The 21275-nt window shown below is 47.9% G+C and overlaps 1 protein-coding gene across 3 annotated transcripts in view; it reads left to right on the forward strand.

The window, feature by feature from the left end:
• Positions 1-21275, forward strand: part of DGKH (diacylglycerol kinase eta) — a 227940-nt gene that overhangs the window by 196834 nt on the left and 9831 nt on the right. For 2 of the 3 annotated variants that reach the window (XM_075563022.1, XM_075563023.1), the window contains exons 23-30: positions 2173-2286; positions 2749-2883; positions 3543-3706; positions 11763-11868; positions 13182-13274; positions 16486-16605; positions 17123-17231; positions 19789-19919. In XM_075563022.1, the coding sequence (XP_075419137.1) occupies positions 2173-2286; positions 2749-2883; positions 3543-3706; positions 11763-11868; positions 13182-13274; positions 16486-16605; positions 17123-17231; positions 19789-19919 (972 nt within the window). The remainder of the gene's footprint in view (positions 1-2172; positions 2287-2748; positions 2884-3542; positions 3707-11762; positions 11869-13181; positions 13275-16485; positions 16606-17122; positions 17232-19788; positions 19920-21275) is intronic. The other variant, XM_075563024.1, reaches the window with a different exon arrangement.

The following is a 21275-nucleotide window of genomic DNA, read 5'->3' on the forward strand; positions in this document are numbered from 1 at the left end:
ACTACGCCACCAGGGCCCCTAAAAAAATGAAAGCAAGAGCACAATTCTTCAAGTTCATACGGCAGTAAATCTGAAAACCGTCACCAACTGTGTTTGTCATCCCTCACACACGTTCATGGAGAGGCCCTTTGACTTGAGACTTAGGAAATCGTGACTCTTTCAGACCTATTTTCTCAAAATTCCTAAAAATAAATGTATTGGAAAACATTTGGAATTTTCATGAGAGGAATATGTCTGAGCCCTTACATTAGCAGGCAACACTTTTTTCCGGTTAGCACGTTAACTGCTCAAATATTTGGTGGGTAGGCAATCAGGGAGGAGAAGGCAAAGAAAGCTCGCTTTTCTTGAATGCCTGCAAGGCAGTCGGTCAAGCTGTGTTCTAAGAGCTCCACGTTGTATCACCCAGTCACCGCTGCGGGCTGCGATCATCTACATTTCACCCGGAGAAGCCGAGTTGACATTTAGCTTTGCACCACGGTTGAATAGGAAAACTGCGGTTCAAACCCAGGCAGTCTGATAACAATACTAAGAAATCATCCATGATAGTAAACTCTCGTCCTGATCTTGTCAGTGTGTGTTTTATTTAGGATACTACTCTATACTGAAGTTGTTGTTGTTTTCTAGGACATAATTATTTGCTATAGAATAGGAGAGGAGAGGGTAAAATGAAGCTAGTTCTATAGCATAAATTTAGACTAAATCAATTTGGATCGGTGGGGAATAGTATTTAATGTACATGTCTGTATATTTTTTAATCCACTGAGGCTTTGAGTTCTCAAATTCCCTATGGAGTTGTATTAGGATATAAACCCCATCTGAGGGGGTACCTCTCCCCCCCCAAAAAAATAAAGCTCCTCTGGGCGGGGCTTCCGCAGTACACTTTTCCCCCACTCGGTGAGCATCAGGCAACTCGCTCTGAACGAGTGCTCCCTGAGGTGCCGCCTCAGAAGGGTCTCTGTGGTCACAGCGAGTGTTTTCATAAACGCAGTTTTACTCAAGCCTTGTTTTTTGTGATGGCCAGTTTAAGAGAACAGCACGTAGCTGTGAAATGTTTCCTGCTCAGGAAATGCCGCAGAGTCTGGTGTGATGTTGAACCCAGCTTACAAGGACAGTGCTATGGGAAAAATTGAAGTGTATGAGTGGTTTTCTCATTTCAAAAGAGGTGAAATGTCGACTGATGACAAACCTAGTTCTGGAAGCCTGTCAACTTCCTGAACTGATGACAATGTCGACAAAATCCGTGCACTTTTGCTCAGAGACCGGCAACGGACCATTGAAGAGATGGGAAAGTTATCTGGACTTTCTTGGAGCTCCGTTCAGCGAATTGTAAGGGGAGATTTGGGAGTCCGAAGGGCCGCTGTGAAATTTGTGCCTCGGGTTCTGAGTGACCAGGAAAGAAGGACGTCGAGTGGGAACATGCCGTGCTTTGAAAGAACAGCTAGACGCAGCCCTGGCTTTTTCCCAAGGTCATTCCTGGTGACGAGGCATGGTGCTGTTCTTACGACCCCGAAAGCAAGCATCAGTCCAGCCAGGGGGAGACATCATTGCCACCTTGTCCAAAAAACCTCGTCAAGTGAAATCAAGGATCAAGATCATGCTCTTTTTTCTTCTTCTTTTTTAATGTGATGGGGACAGTGCATTTGGAGTCCATTCCACCGGGTCAGACTGCTCAGCTTTCTATCTAGTGGTTCTGGAAAGATTGTGTAGCGGTGTCCAACCAAAAGGCCTGCTAATGAATGCATCAGACAGGAGACTGGTTTTGCCACCACGACAATGGACTTGCTCGCCAGCCATCTTCAGTGCACCAGTCCTCGGCAAAAAGCAGCCTGACTATCTGGCCCATGCATGCTGCTCGCCTGACCTTGCTCTGCGCCACTTCTTTTTGTTTCCACGAATGAAGAGGGACATGAAAGGACAGCGATTTGATGACATAGAAGAGGTGAAGGAAAAAATGAGGGAGGGGCTGTCAGCCATCCAAACAGATGAGTTTGGAAACTGTTTCCAAGAATGGAATCACAGATTTGACTAATGTATTAAGTGTAAAGGAGAGGACTTTGAAGGCTACATGGCTGCTCTGTGATATAGATAAGTACGCATAGAGTGAGAGATGTCAGTGTGTCATGTGCCACTCAACAGTGTCCAGTGGAAGTATCACGTAGTGTTTCCTTTCAGATCTTCGCTGCTCCATCGTTTGATGACAAGGTTCTGGAAGTGGTCGCCGTCTTTGACAGTGTCCAGATGGCCGTTTCCAGAGTCATTAAGCTGCAGCATCATCGCATAGCCCAGGTGGGGTTCTGCCAGCAAACGCGGGGCCAGTACTTGAACCACCGTGCGTGCGGACGTGTTGGTAGCGGGCGGCGGGGAGGGTGTTCCAAATACCTCCAGGACGGCGTGTCCCTCTGTAAGACACCAAGTGTGGATTCTTGCTCTTCACTGACGGCCAGTCCGTTTCTGCCTGTGGCAGCCCCACATGTGCAGTATCGAGCTGCGCCAGGGGGCTTTCGAGGCTGTGATCTTTCCAAGCAGCTCACGCTCACCAGGCCTCTCTTCCAAGGCACTTCCAGTGGGTTCAACCTGCCCACCCATCAGCATACCGCCTGCCCCACCCACGGTCTCCTGGTCCACAAGAGAGACCGAGAGAAGGCCATGGCCACTGGAACCGGGCCTGGATGCAGGCAGACTGTCAATGTTCAGGAGGAGTTCTTACCAGAACAACTTCAAAACTTTTTTTCCCCTTCTTTCTTGCAGTGTCGTGCGGTAAAAATCACTATCTTTGGTGATGAGGGACTACCGGTTCAGGTGGACGGTGAAGCGTGGGTCCAGCCTCCAGGGATTATCAAAATTGTGCACAAAAACCGAGCGCAGATGCTGACGAGAGACAGAGTATGTAACAAATTTAGTTTCCTAGGCTTCCTTGGAGTGATTTTAAAAATATCTAAAGTTATTATAAGAAAATAGAGGTCTAAGAAAAGGATTTAAGTTCCCTGTTACATCTGTCGTTTGTGGTGTGAGAGATATCCACTAACATTGCTTTAACTCATAGTGACCCTATGTAGGATTTTTGAGACTGTCAATCGTTATAGGTGTAGACAGCCTCATTTTTCTCGTATAGAGCAGCTGGTGGGTTTGAACTGCTGTCCCTGTAATTAACAGTCCACTATTTACCCTGTGTGTGTATTTTATACTTAAAATACATGTTAAAATACATTTATATTTAATATTTTAATTAAGGTCACACCTCTGACAAACAAGACTGCCAGAGTCCCTATCTAGCATTTTAAAATAGTATATCAATTGAAGCATAAATTGAAACTCTCTCAACATTTCAATGAAATATTTACTCTCAGATTATACTACTTATATTGTCATACATCAGAAAACTTGAAATGTCTCTTTTATATTTGTGATATATTTGAATGAGATGTCAGATGATGAGGGAAAGCCACTGTAACTTCAAAGCCATTTGCTTATTATTGAAATGCTTACTGATTGGGTGTCAGAGCTGTCATCTGACGAGTCCTTATAATATTGATTTTCCATAGGCTTTCGAGAATACTCTGAAATCTTGGGAGGATAAGCAAAAGTGTGATTCTGGGAAGCCTGCTGGCCGGACCCACTTGTACATCCATCAGGCTGTCGACCTGGCAACAGAAGAGGTGTCCCAGATGCAGCTGTGTTTCCAGGCGGCCGAGGAGCTCATTACGCGGTATGCTGGACTGCTGGCTTCCCGGCTGTGAGAGCAGAGCTTAGCCGTTTTGTTTTAACACCAGCTTCAGTTGCTTGTGGTGCCTAAAAGAAATCTTTTTTTTTCTGTTCTTCATTCGCTGCTTCATGTGTGCCTCACTAAATGCTGCTCGTCTCTTCTGCTCCCCGCTCTGCAAACCCCACGCGCGCACAGTGCCCCCTGCGATCTGCAACGAGAGCTTTCTAAAGCCCTATGGTGAGGAGTGCTTCTCCCTGCCAGCCATTTCTCACGTGCCCGCTCTTCTGCCCATGCGCACACCTCCTGGTTGTTAGTAGGTGCTCTTGGATCGAATTGCAGCTCTTAGTGACCCATCTCACATAGAACTGCTCCTGAAGGTTTCAAGACTGCAGCACGGAACCCCAGGAGCCCCCTGAGGTGCTGACCGCAAAGTCAGTGATTCGGACCCCCCGTGGGACGGTCTCTGCTCTCCTAGAGGGCGGCCACAAGGTAGCATCCAGCTGATGGTGACTGACTGATGAGTCTGAATCACTGACTTTTGGTTAGTAACCCGTGGCGTCGCCAGGGTTCCTTTCTGCAAAGCCTAGGAACCTTTACCGACAGTGCCCTGGTGACTCCGCGGTTTGGCACGCGGCTGCTAAGCAAAAGGTCAGCAGTTCTAGCCCAACAGCCATTCTGCAGAAGGAAGAGGTAGCCGTCTGCACCCGAGAGATAACAGCCGTGGGAGCGTGGGGGCCTTCTACTCTGTCCCGTAGCTCCGCTGTGTGACTCCGCAGCCATGCGCAGTCTGCAGGAGCACATCTCCAGGTCTTGTCTCCCACTGAGCCACTGGAGGCGTTAGAACTGCTGACCTCTCGGTTAGCAGCCAAGCGGGGAACCTTTGCACCATCACCATCCTGTTGCTGTTCAATAGATGTACAGAGACCACTGTGCCTCGGTGGTTACCAGGGGTAGGGCATGGGAGATGGGAGTACCACCCTGGAGAGCATAGAGCCTTGCTATTTGTGTGATGGAGAAGTAGCACAGGGCGGGGCTGTGCTGAGCACAGCTGGACCAAAACGATCGATGCCCCCAACAAGCTCATAAGAGAGAAGGATGCTGCACCAGAGAATGCGACATACATAATTGGGGGGCGACACCAACAATAACCAGAATATGAACGTATGACCATTCTTGTGTGCGTATGTTCAGGTGCATACATATACATGCACAGACCCAAGTAGCTGTACATAGGTGTTTACAGGTAGTTGTGCATGTCTATGTAATCGTAGAGGCCACCGTTAACAGCTACCTGTTCAGACAACCTAACACCTGGAAAGAATGGTTTTCTGGGTCTAAATCTTAGACCTTTGTCTCATGGGACAACTCAGTCAACTGGTACCACGAAATCCATGTTCTTCATCCCAGTGAGATGAGCGGCACTGGTCTCTACTTATCAGGAGGAGAGTCAGCCGGGCGGAGAGCATACACAAGGCACAGCCACATTGACCCCGAGACCGAAAGATCTAGATGGTATCCGGTTCTTGTTACCAACCACTCTGCTCGGGGTCACAAGAGATAGACCCTGACAGAATGAGAAAAACACAAACCAACACAAATACTTGAAAAAAATCACTCGTCCATTTGAGACAAGAGGACTGGTTCCCTAATTCTCTGTAAAATCACCCCTTGGGTCACCTTTTAGTGAAATCACTGACGGACACGCACAAAAAGAATGCTATCCGTGAGTATGGTGCGCCACTAAAAACTCATCACAATCCACACATCCATCCATTGTGTCAAGCATACTTGTAAATTTGCTGCCATCATCATTCTCAAAACATTTGCTTTCTACTTGAGCCCTTGATATCAGCTCCTCATTTTTCCCCTTCCCTCTCTGCCACCCCCTCCCTCATGAACCCTTGATAATTTAAAAATTATTATTATTTTGTCATGTCTTACACTGTCCGACATCTCCCTTCACCCACTTTTCTGTTGTCCATCTCTCAGGGAGGAGGTTATATATAGATCCTTGTAATCGGTTCCCCCTTTCTACCCCACCTTCCCTCCACTCTTCTGGTATTGCCACTCTCACCACTGGCCCTGAGGGGTTCATATGTCCTGGATTCCCTGTGTTTCCAGTTCCATCCTTTGCTCTAGCCAGATTTGTAAGGTAGAATTGGGATTGTGATGATGGGGAGGAAACATTTAAGAATGAGGAAAATTGTATGTTTCATCATTGCTACACTGCATCGACTGGCTGGTCTCCTCCCCACGACCCTTCTGTAAGGGGATGTCCAGTTGCCTACAGATGGGTTTTGGGTCCCCAATCTACACCCTCAATCATAATGATATGATTGATTGTTCTTTGATGCCTGATACCTGATTCCTTCGACACCTTGTGGTCACACAGGCTGGTGTTCTTCTTCCATGTGGGCCTTGTTGCTTCTGAGCTAGATAGCTGCTTGTTTACCTTCAAGCCTTTAAGACCCCAGATGCTGTATCTTTTGATAGCCAGGCACCATCAGCTTTCTTTACCACCTTTGCTTATGCACACATTTGTCTTCAGCGATCGTGTTGGAAAGGTGAGCATCATGGAATGTCAATTTAATAGAATAAAGTGTTCTTGCATTGAGTAAGTACTTGAGTGGAGGCCCAATATCCATCTGCTACCTTAATACTAAACCTGTAAACGTATGCACATAGATTTATTTCCCCATTATCATATATAAATATATTTACATATGTACATGCCTGTATTTAGACCTCTCTAAATGCCCTTTGCCTCCTAGTTCTTTCCTCTATTTCCTTTTACCTTCCTCTTGTCCAATTATCATGCTCAGCCTTCATTTAGATTACATTGCCCTTGATCAAGCCCTACCAGGTCACTTACACCCCTTTTGCCACTGATTTTGGATCACTTGTTGTTCCCTAGTCCCTGTGAACACCACTTCCTTTCCCCCCACCTCCCTCTTTCCCATATCCCCCCAAAACCATCAGTCCCATTGTTTTCTCCTCCAGATTGTTTATCCACCCTATTTCATTTAAAAAACCTTTATGAAAAAAAATTTCTCTAAAACAAAGATGAAAAGATAAGGGAACAAGGAAACAAGAGTACTGGAACTGGAACAACCAGACTGCAATGACAGAGAACATTTATACATTACAAAAACTATCATGAACATTACTGGGCAATTTGTATAGAAATTGTCAAATGGGAGCCTGATTTGCTGTGTGAATTTGCATTGAGATGCAATAAAACATACACATACACATATAGATAAATGGACAAAGGACTTTCATAGATACTTTACCAAAGGGAACATGCAAACACAAAAATATGTTATACATCATTAACCATCAGATGCAAATCAATACTACATTGAGATACCATTTTACTCCCCACTAGGATTTCTACTCTGTGGCAATGGGTGGAGGGTCACTAAGATTTTTTAAAAACACCAAGAAAATAACAATTGTTGGCAGTTATGTAGGTAAATTGGAGCACCCTCATGACTGCTGATGAACATGCAAAAACGGTGCACCTGCTATGGAAAGAGCACGGTGGAGACCAAGTAGAACAACTGCATGACCCGCAGTGTCACTCCAGGCGTACCCCAAAGACAAATCCACAGGGCTCAAGGGGACCTGGATACCAGCTACAGTCGGGATGGAGCTCAGAGATGTTATGCTGAGTGAAATGTACCAGTCACAAGGGGACACACATGCATGTCCAAACATGAAAAGAGAAGAAAAGACAGATGTTTAGGGATCAAAGTTTATTAGTAATCAAGGCAAAGGGGATGGGGGAGGGGCGGGTTTATTGCTTATGGATGCCTGGTGATAGATCTGTCATATTGATTAAGAGTGGGGTTGTAGAGTAAATGAACCAGTTAAAGTGGCAAACGTTTTGTGTTAGATGTATTTACAGCAACAACGAAGATTAGCCGCGGGGGCTGCTTCTGTGTAACCAAACACCTCGCGGGATATGATTTCTTGGTTTAGAGGTGTAAGGTCACGATTTCATGGGACATCCAAGAGATTTGCCCAATAATGTATTTCATGCTTCTCCTTTGCCTGCTAGCTTGTTTGGAACCTAGCTTGTAGTACCTGGGGTCTTAAAAGCTTGCAAGCACAAGGAATCCTGGACAGATGATCCCTTTAGGGTCAGAGGTGAGAGTGGCGATACCAGGAGGGTGGGGTGGAAAGAGAAAACCGATTACAAGGATCTACATATATTCCCCTCCCAACGGGACGGACAACAGAAAAGTGGGTGAAGGGAAACGTCAGACAGTATAAGACATGACAAGATAATAATTTGTAAATTAATAAGGGTTCGTGGGGGAGTGAGGAGAGAGGGAAATGAGCTGATGCCAAAGGGCTCAAATAGCGAATGTTTTGAGAGTGATGATGGCAACAAATGTGCTTGACACAATGGATGGATGAATGGATAGTGATAAGAGTTGTCCGAGCCCACAATAAGATGATTTTTTAAAAAAAAAGCTTGCAAGCAAGAGGCAATGTAGAAAACCGGTGTCTATTCTGCAGGAACAGCCGAGGAAGAAAGCGGGGGGTGGGGGGGCCGGGGGGCAGCTATTAGGAAGTAAAATGGAAGGCAAGACTACTAGCTTCTGTGAACAAGGGCCCGCTTTGCCCCGAGACCAGAACTGGAGAGGGCCTGGCCACCGTTGCTGAACGTCTTGATCAGAGATTCAACAGAAGGCTCCTCAGCACAGGGGCAACATACAGAGCAGCATTTCAAACTCTCAGGGATCCCAGCCTTTCTGGGGCCATGGAGGCCGCTCAAAACCCCGAAACTGTTGCACTGAGATCATCTTAAAAACTATCATCCTGGTCATCAAAAGCGAACAGTAGTTTAGCTTCACTAGCAAGGGATTCAGCCTTGATCTGTATGGGCTCACACTGCCAACAGGCCCTTGAGCGGCTGCTGTTACGCATCGTGGTGGTAGCTCTGACTCCGGAAGACCCCGTGTACACCTGATCAAAACCCTGCCTGCCCCGGCACCACCTCACACTTGTTTTGTTGGAGTCCATGGTTGCAGCCGCTGGGTCAGACCATCTCATTGAGGACCTTGCTCTCTAGAGGGTCGCTGTGCATCAGCATCAACTCGACGGCAGTGAGTTTGCTTTGGGGTTTTCTCCTTTCCCGACCATGAGGTTCTTCTCCAGGGACGAATGCCTCCTGATGACTTGACCACAGCCACTTCTCATGAGCATTGCGGATGCACTTCTCCCGACGCAGATTGGTTTGCTTCTCTGACAGCCCCGTGTACTTTCCGTATTCTTGACCGGCTCCATAATCCAAATGCATCGGTTCTTCATTCTTCACTGTTCACCTCTCACACACGCATGGAGCCATGGAAAAATACACGGCTCGAGTCAGGTGTGCTTTAGTCCTTACGAGATCATGGAAGATTAGGTAGGAAGAATGTTAGGCTCCAGAGGCACCGACATGAGTATCTTGTGGTTCCTGCTCGATGTTTGTGCAGAGTTGAGGAGGAGAACCATGACCTAATTGCTCTCTGGGAGCGCACCATGGGGACAGTGAATGCGCAAACTAGGTCAGAGGCAATGCAAAGGGACTGCCTGGAGGAAGCAGCCTTTCAACCAAGTCTTGAGGGAAGAGTTAGAGGAGAAGCCAAGCATACGAACCAGACTAGAGGCACAGAGGAGGGTGTGTGCGTGGTATCTCCCGGGGATCTCAGGTATTCGGCATGTCTGACATGTTGGCATGGCTTGTGCACGAGTAGGCTCGATGTGGACAGATCACAAAGGGCCTGAAACTCATGCCCCCAGTCACTCATGGCGGACAGGTTGGGTGGAGCTTCTCGACTAGGACCGAGAAGAAAGGTTTGGCAATCTCAAAAATCAACCCCTGAAAACCCTAAGGATCAGAGCAGAACCCGCTTGCCTTGGGCACATCCGTCGGGAGGGGTCAGTTGCCAGAGGGGGCCTCGTGTTTGGTGGAGGCCAGGACGGAGAGGTTGAGGGATCTCCCGGCGAGATGGTCCGCGACGTCAATGATCAGGCAGAGAAGCTGTCATTTCTGTTGAGTGGAAGGTCGCCTTGAGGCGTCCTCAGCTGACAGCCCCTGGCTCGCTCTGGTGTGCGCCCAAGCTGGGGCTTCTTCAACAGCGCATGCAGAGACGCCGGAGAAAGTTATGCAGCGTCTGTGTCACATAGCACTTCGTCAGGGGGGTTCTGGTAGCAGTGGAGAAGAACCACGCAGGTGGGACAGTGTGGACACAGGGCGAGGTGTTGGAAATGGCGGGTTCAGGCAGTGGAGGGGAAAGGGGAGAGAAAGTCAAGACCACGTAGGAGCTGAATTGGGTGTGAGGAAGGGATCAGGAGGCAGGATGGCCTACAGTTCTAGTGAACAGCTGGCTGGGTCAAGGGCAGATCTGAGAAGGAAAACCGTGGGTTTTCTTTTGGACGTTAACTTGGTTTTAAACTGGTTAACATCTTTAGGAAGATGCTTGGAGTGGCCCAGGAAATGCCAGTACACGCACCTGTGTTTGTCTGTCGTCAGCCTGTTGGTAGACTTTCTGCAGTGCCGTGGTGGGCCTGGCCCCTCATCCTTCCACACAAGATAGCTTGTTAAATATGTGTACATGCTGTACCCAGTCAAAGTGTGCTTCCAGGCGTTTAGCTTGTAAAATAGCCATTTCCGCCCCAACTTCGGTTTAGTTGCGACTGTGGACAAGGAGTTAGCCGTTCTCTCGGATGTACTGACAGAGCACCTCCGAGCGAATGGGGCCGTTTCTTTCCTGCCTTTTGTTTGGTTGGGGTTGTACACACACCGCTTTTCTCATATCTCTGAACATGAGAAAAACCTGGACTCTCGGCTCAAAGGGCCGGGGCCACGGCCCATCGGGTGCGCTCTTTTCAGTTCCATCACCGTTCTCCTTGAAAGTGCCAGCGGCCAAAAGGATTTGCAGAGCCCCTCCGCCTCCCACCCCATGCAAGCCTGACATCGTTTTTTAGCTTCCAATGGAAATTTCCCTCCTTGCTCTTCTTTGGCCCAAGTTCCCGCAAGGGTTTTGTCTTTCTAGTCCTGTGCCTGGAGGTTGAGCTCCCAGCAAGCTTTGGAGTGGATCGGAATAGGTTCGAATCTGGCACCATAGTTAAGCACTCTGTTACGGGCAGCAATTTGAACACCCCTCCCCACGCCCCAGGGCCTCGTGGGAAGAAAAACAGCCTGACAGTCTGCCCTGATAAAGAGGCGTCGCCTAGGACACCCGGGGGGGGGGGGGGATGCTCACTCTGTTTCCTGGCCTCCCTATGAGTCAGAGCTCACACAGCTCCCAGACAACAGCAGCTGTGTGATCAGCCCTCGGGCTCTCAGAGCCTTCCTCCAGAGAGGGAAAAATGGAGGCCATGCTTCTTAGTTCATTTATATAAAGCCCCGGCCAGTAAATGACAAAGATGTGCCTGTTCTCCTACCCACCTTTTGCCTGTGTTGCTGGGTCCCGTTTCAGTGAATAGAAGATTCCTACTCTGTAAACAAGTTTCTACTCTGAATTTGACCCGCCTGAAAGCCGTGAGTGGGAACTCCACGGCCACCCGGGTCGAGGCCTCGCCCGGTTACACCTTGGCACAGGTGCGCCTGGAGCGCTTTCCTCCGCTCCCTGGGCAGGGGAAGTGGTTCTCTTCCAAGGACACCTCCAGCTTGCTTAGGTTTTACTGTTGTCTATCCCAGGAGGCTTCCAAACGTCCACGGAAAAGAAGATCCCACCACCCCCTGCCACACACGCGCGCACACACATTTTTGAAGCCCCTTCAAATCGTGTCCTTCCAGGTAGCACTCGAACACGTTTACTTCTGACTCTAAGCCCCACGTGGTCACTGCTGTTCTTTTGGCCATGGGCTTGACGTTTATAGACCCACCTCTGCTGTGGTGTGAACTCCTCCATCACTTCACTCTTCTTTGCTCTTTCATTGGTCTTTGTCTTTTTTTAAACTGAGCACGCACGTCTGTCTGCAATCTAACAAATCCGCAATGTTCACAGGAGCTTTTGTCCACGGGCATGATTATTGCTATTCTTGTTACTGCTTTCAGGATTTGTGACGCAGCCACCATTCACTGTCTTCTGGAGCAAGAACTGGCCCACGCGGTGAATGCGTGCTCCCATGCGCTGGACAAAGCCAACCCCAAGTACCCAGAGGTGAGGAGCGAAGGGCAAGTCTCGGGCCAGAGACTGCTGGGTGTGTCACACCTATAGGTTGGTGTCATAAAATACACCACCTTGAAAGAAAGTTCTAGAGTCGTGTCGGCTATGCCAGAAACAGGACAGCTTGTGGCCGCCTTCTTTTTCTTTTCCCTTACTACCCTTTTTCCATTCCCACTCTTAAATTCTTCCTGTTTACTTTTCAAAATGTCGGTCCCTCCTCGCCTGGCCGTCTCCCTTGTGCTCCCTTCCGTCTTAGCCAAGACTGCCCCTCCTCTCCTGCCCCTTTGTGTGGGACGAGCCTGGACATTTCGTAAAGGCGGCCATTTACTAGAGCTGCCGATTCACTGTGCGGAGCACTGGTGGTGGAGTGCATCACGCGTGGGGCTGCTAACCACATGGTCGGCTGCCTGAACCCAGCAGCTGCCCCACAGTAGAAATAGGAAGTGTTCTGTCCCATAAAGACTGACCGTTGGGAAAACCCGATCGTAGAGGGTCCCTGTGACTCAGAATCACTCCATGGCAGTGAGTGTGGTGTATTTGGTTTGGGCCCATTGGTTTTTGAAGTGCCTCATGAAATTATTCGGACCTTATTTTGTTACGTTCAATCAGACATTGATGCTTCTGTGAAAAGCTAGCAGTGGGCAGATTAAAATTAGAAATGTGTTGTGTGATTACAGTGCTATAGGACGGAGAAAAACTGACAGACGTACTTTACCCTTCTATTCATTTGGTTGAAGTTACATAAAATAAGCCACAAATAAGTGCTGGTCCCAAGATCTCAGGCTACTGAGCCATCGGGTAGGAACTGCTGGGAGTTGGTGGGGAGAACTAATTATAATCAGATGCTGATGAATATGGATACTAGAGGGCTTCGAAGAGTCTGAGGGAAAATCCCAGTAGCCTTTAATTCCATCTTTCCTCCAAAGTTCTGAAACCCCCTTGTGTACGTTGGTGCCAGCATAGATGGATTTGCACGTAGATGTTTGATTTGTACGTAGATACGTTGGATTTGTACGTAGATACGTTGGATTTGTACGTAGATTTATATGTAGCATAGATGGATTTGCACGTAGCAGGTGTGGTTCTCCATGAACTCACTAGAGCCAGTGCCGCCTGTGGTTCTGGGATACAATAATCAGAAAAGATACCACACTAGCAGATGCATGTGAAGTTTTTCAAGCACAGTCGTTTTAAAAAATGTCCCGGTGATGTGAATTTGAATCGGGAAAAGCGAATCGATAGCGTTCACTGGTGACGGAGCCACCACTTGACACCGGCTCTCTTGTCTGATCTATCTCCTTCTCTAGAGTCTTACGCGAGAGGTCGCCACTGAAATTGCGGTGAACGTGAAGGCGCTCTATAATGAGACGGAGTCGTTACTGGTCGGCAGGGTGCCTTTGGTAAGGACAGGAGATCCTCGCTGACGTAAGAGGGAGGGAGGGCACGCATGGCCTGACCCCCCTTAGAGAACATGCCATTGGCAGACCCCAGTGCAGAAGCAGCCTGAGACCTTCATCCGGGCCTTCCTGTTCACCTCACCCTCACATGAAGAAATCCTGACCCTGGGCGTTCAGACTCCGGTGCCCCCGGAGAAGGCATTTCCCGTCTGTGTGTTTGGGGCAAACTGGCTCTGCCCCGTCAACCTCGAGCTTTTTCAAAGTGTAGAGGAAATTGTAAGTTTTATTCCCCGAGTTACCGTTGGAAACATAGCTTGCCACAGCCCTCCACAGTCGCTTAAAAGAAGGATAACTCTTAGACACGGTGTCCCATCGCAGACTTTGAAGAGCTGGCCATATCCCTTGAGCGGAAGATTGGCCGTGGAAGTCAGCATGGCACTTGGTGCAGCGCTGCGCCTGCAGTGGAAGTGCCGGAAGAAGCCCACCGTGCCCGGTCCGTTCGCACAGGGCCTTTGCCAGCTCCGAGCTGCTTTATGCCCTCGCCAGGTTCCGATGGCCCTGCACATTGGCGGTTGACGCCATCCAGTGGCCAATGTGGGTGACTCGCGTCCTCTGGTGATGTTTTGTGTAGGCCTCTGCGACATTCGCTCTTTCTCCGTAACAGTTCTGACAGTCGCAGAGCTGGTGATGGCTGATGATCTTCACCCATTTCTCTGGAAGAGACTTCACGTCTTGCTTGGGCAAATGCACACCTGATTCGAAACCATGTTAAACATCTGGCCCCGTGGGAGCGCGGGAGGTGTGTCTACAGCCTAGCTAGCTAGTAATAAGTGCTTGGAACGTACGTTGGAGTGGGGTCCAGATGAGGGCTACCCCTCCGGTATCTTTCTGCACCAAGAAGAGAAATCTAAAGCTTATGGAGGGAGACTTTACGCTCTTCTCCTTCTCCCTGGGACAGGAATCCACTCGCCTCTGGTGGCTGCGAAGAAAACGTTTTAGGAAGAAACATCTGTTGTTGCCTTTTACAAGTAATTTATTTTACCCCTTGTTAAGGAGACACAGCAGAACACACAGCAGTTCACGATAAGGGTTCGTGACAGGCCTTCCTCCTGAGCTGTTCCAAGTGTCCTCTCTGGGGATGTGGACTCACTGCCCCCTACTGGCTCGTCACTGACACCGCATACTCACGGATGGTTCTCAGGAGAGCGTAGTGTTCCAGGTAGATGTTCTACTGTGGTTTGGCCAGTAGGACTTCCAGGGAGTATTCTTGGTTTGCAGGTTAAGGTTACCCTGGAATAACAGTTTCAGGGGCTCCTGCAGCCTCTGGGACTCCACTATCTCCGTTCCATAATGAGTTGACTTTCTCTTCTGCACGTTCTTCTCCTTTTTTTGATCAAAAGCTTAGTCCTGGTGGCGTAGTGGCTATGCATGTGGCTGCTAACTATAAGATCAACAGTTTGAAGCCACCAGCTACTCCTTGGGAGAAAGATGAGGCTTTCTATTCGTGTCAGCAGCTACAGTCTCAGAAAGCCACAGGGCCGTTTTACCCTGTCCTAGTGGGTCGCCATGAGTCAGCATCAACTCACTGGCAGTGAGTTTTGTTTTTTTTATTCATTTTGGTCCAAATGAGACCAACACAAGTGTATGATTGAGAGAATGTGTCTGCAGCCATTCACTGGCTCCATAGACTTGTTTAAACATTTTGTTTGAAATAAATCCTTGAATATATGAACTAGAACCCTTAGCAGCACTACTTTTTTTACTTTACCATGTATTTGGGAATAACAAATATTTTACTTCTCAAATGAAAATGTAGTAATAGTCCATTCATTTTAGAAGTCATATATTTGTAGACTCAAAGCATGGATTCCCAAACTCCCCCATTTCAGAAAAGAAATTAGAAGAACTTTTGTACTATCACCCCAGCCAGGTTCTAGGATAAAATATAGGTAGCTGCTTTGGTAGCCTCCCTGGACCCTTATAGCCCTGACCCCCACCAAGATGGTATTGCCTACTTTGGGGAATCCTGTCTTAAAGGACAGTAGTACATTTCATATAGCAATGTGGAGATTCCACATTTTAATAATGATAAAAATGGCAGAGTCTTTGAATAACAGAGGGAAACAAAATAATATGTGTGGTAAATAACAACCTTGTCCTCACTGAACTTCCAGTTCTAAAATTCAGTGAATTTTGGGGGTCTGCTCCACAATTTTTGCTGTAATTACTTAGCCTGCAGTATTAAAGAGCCTGATGAGACTTCAGACACTCTTGCCACCTCCTGCTATGAGGAAGTAATGGAGCTGTTGAGACAGCTTTTGATTGCTGGTGGCAAGGTCGGTAGTTCAAACCCACCACCTGCTCTTCCAGAGAAAGAGGAGACTTTCTACTCCCATAAAGAGTTACAGTCTCAAAACTCAGGGGCAAGTTCAGCTTTGCCCCTTGGGGTTTCATTGAGGCAGAATCGACTCAGTGGCATTTGAGGAGATAGAGTTATTCATAGTAATGGCTTTGAATGGATGGGTTAATACAGATAATGGGTCACCCACTAAATCCTCTGTGATACCCAAATCTACTGCTCGGGCATGCATGTGGACCCACCTCCAGTGTACAAGCCTTACGGCTTTTGGTTTGCTATGATTTTTACCAAATTTTCATCCCAAAATGCCCCGCGCTCCCTGTATTCTTTTTCTTTAAGTGCAGACTCTTCAGTGTCCCTGACATTTTTCTTTTGTGCCAAGAAGTTTTTTCAATGACAGACTTTTGAAAAGTTTTAAAAACTATTACTGCTCACACAGTGGCCTCATCAAGCAGAAAAACTTGGGGCACAAATAAGTAGCAAACGTACTCACTCATCCAAGGAGGCAAAGCAGGTGGGGGGGCCGACCGGATGGAAGGAAGGACAAGAGAGAGGGGAAAAGGCAGAGAGGGCGGCAGGATACGTTTTACATAGAAAACAAAAGCAGTACTTCCTCTGTGTTGTCATTAAAATTGTACAAGCTGCTTCTGTCCGTAGAGTCTTTGGGAGGTAAGTATTAGGCCACTTTGACCCAGATTTTTTTTTTAACGTCGTGAGTTCTTTTTCCCTCTATTTCTCTGTAAAAGCCTAGTCTGATAATCGGTAAGGCTGTCATCCACTGTCAACGTGGCATGACGTGTCCTGTTTGGGGCAGTGACCTGAGTCTTGCTTTGCTTTTGGGCTGCCGGCAAGTAGCAGCTGGAATCGCCACATGAAGAGCGGGTGTCCGATGCCCTGCACTCCGTGGAGCTGGAGCTACAAAAGCTCACCGAGATCCCTTGGCTTGATGACATCTTCCACCAAAACGAGGACGAGGTATAACCAAGCCAGCCTGGGTGCCTAGCAGTGTAGGCTTTGTGACAGTGGCATTTGAATTCCCCTTCTGAGCAAATTCAAATTCTTTGAAGTGCACTGCTTGTGAGCTAGTGAGCAACGACCCAACTCGGGGGAACATAGGGGAAACCATGCATTTTCAAGCCTGTACTACGGAGCGAGGAGCTCTGGTGGCGCTGTGGTTAAGCGCTCGACTGCTAACTGGAAGGTTGGGGGGTTGAATCCGCCCTGTGTCTCCATTAGGAGAAAAATCTGGTAATCTACTTCTATGAAGATGACAGGCCTCCCCACCCCCACCCCATGCCCCCCCCCAAAAAAACCCAATGGAACAGCTCAGCTACTGCCAAACGAGGTTACTATGAGTCAGAGCCAACTGGATGGCACTTGGCAATAACATAATTTTAGAGTTTATAGCTTGTTCCAATATTATACCTATTCATGCTTTATTTTTAACCTCTGAGCATCCTCAAAAGTTTATTTTCTTGCCCACTTTTCACAGGAGCCCCCTATGGACTGCAGCAAAAGACACAACAGAAGCACCGTTTTCCGAATTGTGCCCAAGTTTAAAAAGGAAAAGGGTCCCAAGCAGAAGGCAAGCTCTCAGCCTGGTAGGTGGTCCACACAGGAGGCAGAGTTTGATGCTCTAAAAAAGCACGACTTAGGCAAATGTATCGGACCAAACGTATGTCCCAGCGCCCAGTGTGCGCCTGCTGTCGACTTGGTGTGTGTGTGGGGGGTGTGAGTGGGTCAACTTTGACAGTTTTTCTCTTTCTCACTAGCACTGCAAGGCACCCGTGTGTAACTTGTTTCTTGTGTGTTTCGCCAAGTTCACATGTTGCTACATGGGACCCAGAAACTTTCATTTCTTCCTTTAACTTACTAAATGCATTTTTCATCTGAAGTGACATTCTCCTCCCCTCGCTTTAAGGCCGTACTACCCGATTTCAACCCTTTGGTAACGACAGTCGACCACAGTACTGACACTTAGAAGCCAAGATTTAACTTTCCCTCTGCCTCTATCTTTCCAGTCCCCTCGCCAGCTCTCCCTAGAGCATCAATGTGCTGCCGGGCCACGGCCGATGTACCTTCCTGGTCTGTGTGCGCGGTGGAAACCGCCTTTCCTCATCAAACCACTTCATAATCTGCCGAGTCAGCTGTCCGTTCAAAAAAGCGAGCTGCCACTTGGCGATAGGTTTAAGGCAGCTAGCTGGTGAAGAGGACTTTCAAGCTGAATACCGCAAATAGACTCTTACCAAGCTAATGCCAGAGGTCACGATCATACATACTGAGAAGTCGTAGAAACCAACTAATCTTCGAAAGAATACTAGCAACATTACAATGTGACACATTAAGTTGCTTTAGCCAAACAGTTGCTGATGACTTATCAGTAATAGTGGAATCAATAAGGGCAGCAGCCGACATCGGCCAGAGCGCAGACAGAAAAGTCGGTGTTCGGCTGAGCAGTCCCTGTCAGGCTTGACATTGCAGTTGGCATTGACAGCCTATGTCTTACGGTAGCTGGCTCTGTACTGGTCTTAAGGAATGGCAGTCGATTCTCGTTATTCACAGACTCCCTGGCTGGGTATCTGCTCACCTGCTAACATTCCTCTGAGAACTGAAGCTCCGTCTGGGGGACGGACTCGTGATTCTGACCCCCAGCGACCCTCTAGGGCAAGGTAGAAATGCTCCTGTGATTTTTTTGAGACTAGCTGTTTTGGGAGTAGAAAGCCCCGTCTTTGTCCCACAAAATCGCTGGTGGTTTCAGAGTGCTGACCTTGCGGGTAGCCCCCTACTGCACAACCACTATGCTAGCAGGCTCCTTGCACACACGCAGAGCGGTGCAAGGTGAGGTAGCAGTTGTGCACGTGTCCCGCTGAGGGCGAACAACAAGAGCGCCCACACTATAAGCAGGTGTTCGTTCGACCTCTGTGTCGCGCGCATTATTGAGCTTGCTTGTTGCCAGTGTTGCATTTAAGGCGGCCCCCCAAGCCGAGGACGAAGGTGCTGCCTTGGACTCCTGAGTGTCAGGAGGCCTTGAATGAACGTGGCAGGGAAGGCAGGTGTTAGATAAACGTGGTTCAGGCCGGAGTTGCTGTGCTCTTGGCTGGGAGGTTCGAGTTAATGAACCAACAAAAGAGATGACTTAAGCTGTTAATAGTTTCATTCAAGGGAAGCAAACATTGAACAAGGTTACGGATGGAACACTAGCCATAACCGCATGATCAGAGGCTCCCAGCACCTAAACCAGTGTTTCCGTGGGGGCATGGCTTGGGGCTTCCTGAGTGATGTCTGTGGTGACATTAAAGAATACCACCGCTGTGAATAACGAGAATCGACTGTTTTCAGCGCTTCTTTAGACCTTGTGCCGCTGATCCAAAAAATGTGAAAGAAATGTTTCTCTGCATACACCCACTCCTCACTTAGAGGCTGTCTCGTTAGGCAACATTTCACATCTACAACAGTAGTAAAAATTCCACTGGACTATTATTTCATACATCAGTGGCAGACTTCTGGCAGTAAGGTGCCACGCTGGCCATGATGGTTACGGTTTTGTGCCGTCCCGGCTTGGCCATGATTCACAGAGGTTTGGCACTCATTTGGCAGTGTGCTATGGTGCCATTGGACAGTTATGTCGTGATGTGATCATCCTCCATTTTGTGATGTGATGTGGTCATCACTCTTTTAAAAATTTTTTATTTTGTAGTAAATCATTTTACTGGGGGCTCTTAAAGCTCTTAGGACAATGCATACATCAGTTGTATCAAGCACATTTGTGCATATGTTGTCATCATTTCCAAAACTTTCCTATATTTTGCAGAACACCAATCTTTGCCTGATGGCCTGGCCTTTGGGCCCTCACCCTGGCAATAAGTGAGGAGTGGGTGTACGGTATAGTTTGGGTAGCTTTCGTGAGGAAGTTGGCCGAAAGCTCGAGGCACGGCAGCCCAGCAGTGAATGTCTCTGTAAGCCCCATCCTTGTGTTTATTGGCCGTCTGAAACCTGCATGGGGGAAAAAATGAAACCAGAGTTTTGTTGAAGCATCCCTAACCTTCCCCTCTGCTAGCACCGCTGCCAACTCTGTTTTGCAGCTTCTTTGGCCAACCTTTGCTTTGTGATGCATTGAGCATGTAGAAATTAAGGGGGTTTTGCTCTTAACTTTGGTAGTTCAGAAATGGGGCACAGAGGAAGTTGCTGCGTGGCTGGATCTGCTCCATTTGGGAGAGTACAAAGAACTCTTCATCCGCCATGACATCAGAGGGGCTGAACTTTTGCATCTGGAAAGGCAAGACCTTAAGGTATTTCCTTTGTGCTTCTTGTTCGCTCTTGGATATTTTTTTTTCTCCTCGCTAAACAGAATCCTTTCTCTTGCATTGCTTCCGTTATGTGCTTATAGCTTGGCTGATGTGATTCAAATGTGCAGTAGTCTCACACGCATTGTCCTGGGGCCTGAGTTCCTTACATGCTCTCTAAACAAGAATGCCAGCAAGGTCTTCTTATCCAAACCCACTCACCTACTAATAAAACGAGCTAAAATAACACGGTTCTTTTTCTCTGCGTCACATCATGTGACTGCTCCCGTGCTAACATTGCCAAGGGAATCATTTTCCATCCCCTCGTTTTACCGGATCAGCATGGAGGGGGGATAATTGTTGATGAGGTGACTAAAAATTGTATCTAATGTAAGATTAACCAAAAAAATAATAATGCAGGATACTGGTTATAAAGTCTTTCTAATAAATGGAATTAGATGAGAGATTTTTTAAAAAGAATCAAATCCTCTGCCATTCTGTCTCTTCCAACTCATAGTGACTGTGTAGGGTAGATTAGCGCTGCCCCATAGGCTTTCCAAGGCTGTGAAACTTTACAGAAACAGACCACCACACCTTTCTACTGCTGAGCAGTTAATGGACTCGAACTGCCAGCCTTTGGGTTAGCAAGCCAGACCTTTAATAGCCACCAAGCATCAGAACTCCCGAGAGATTTATGGTTCTGTCACCTAGGTGCCACACAGAAACCCTGCGCACAACACAACGCACCGCTACCTGGCCCCGCCCCACACACATTGTCGTTCCTGTGCTTGCGCCCATAGTTAGAGCCTCTGTGTTCACCGGTCTTACTCAGGAACTTCCTCCTCCCCCGGCCCTCTACTTCACCAAGCAGGATGGCCTTGTCCAGAGAAGGTCCCTCCTGCTGACATGTCCCAAGTTCGTGGTAGGAAGTCACCCCCCTCCTTCTTAGGGTCATTCTGGCCGCACTTCCTCGAAGACACGTTTCTCTGACCTCCGGCAGTCCATGGTACCTTCAGTATTACTCACAAGTACCTTCATGCAAATGCATTCATTGTCCTTTGGGCTGCCTTACTCATTGGCCGGTTTTCACACGCATAGGAGGCATATGAAATTGAAAATTTGATGGCTTGGCATCAGACACACCCCAGTCTTCTAAGTGACATGTTTGTCCTTTAACATCTTAAAGAGGTCTGTGCCGCAGATCTCCCCGATGCGATACTCCGAGAGGCAGCGCGCTAGCCAACTACAGTTAGCTACCATTTTTCTGTGTCTCCAAATTCACCTCAACTGGATCACACGAACAACTAGATCGAGAAATTCAAACTCTCTTTCCTCAACATAGCATTACAATTCTATGCTCGA

The sequence above is a fragment of the Tenrec ecaudatus genome, chromosome 11 (assembly GCF_050624435.1).
Source record: "Tenrec ecaudatus isolate mTenEca1 chromosome 11, mTenEca1.hap1, whole genome shotgun sequence".
NCBI lineage: Eukaryota > Metazoa > Chordata > Mammalia > Afrosoricida > Tenrecidae > Tenrec > Tenrec ecaudatus.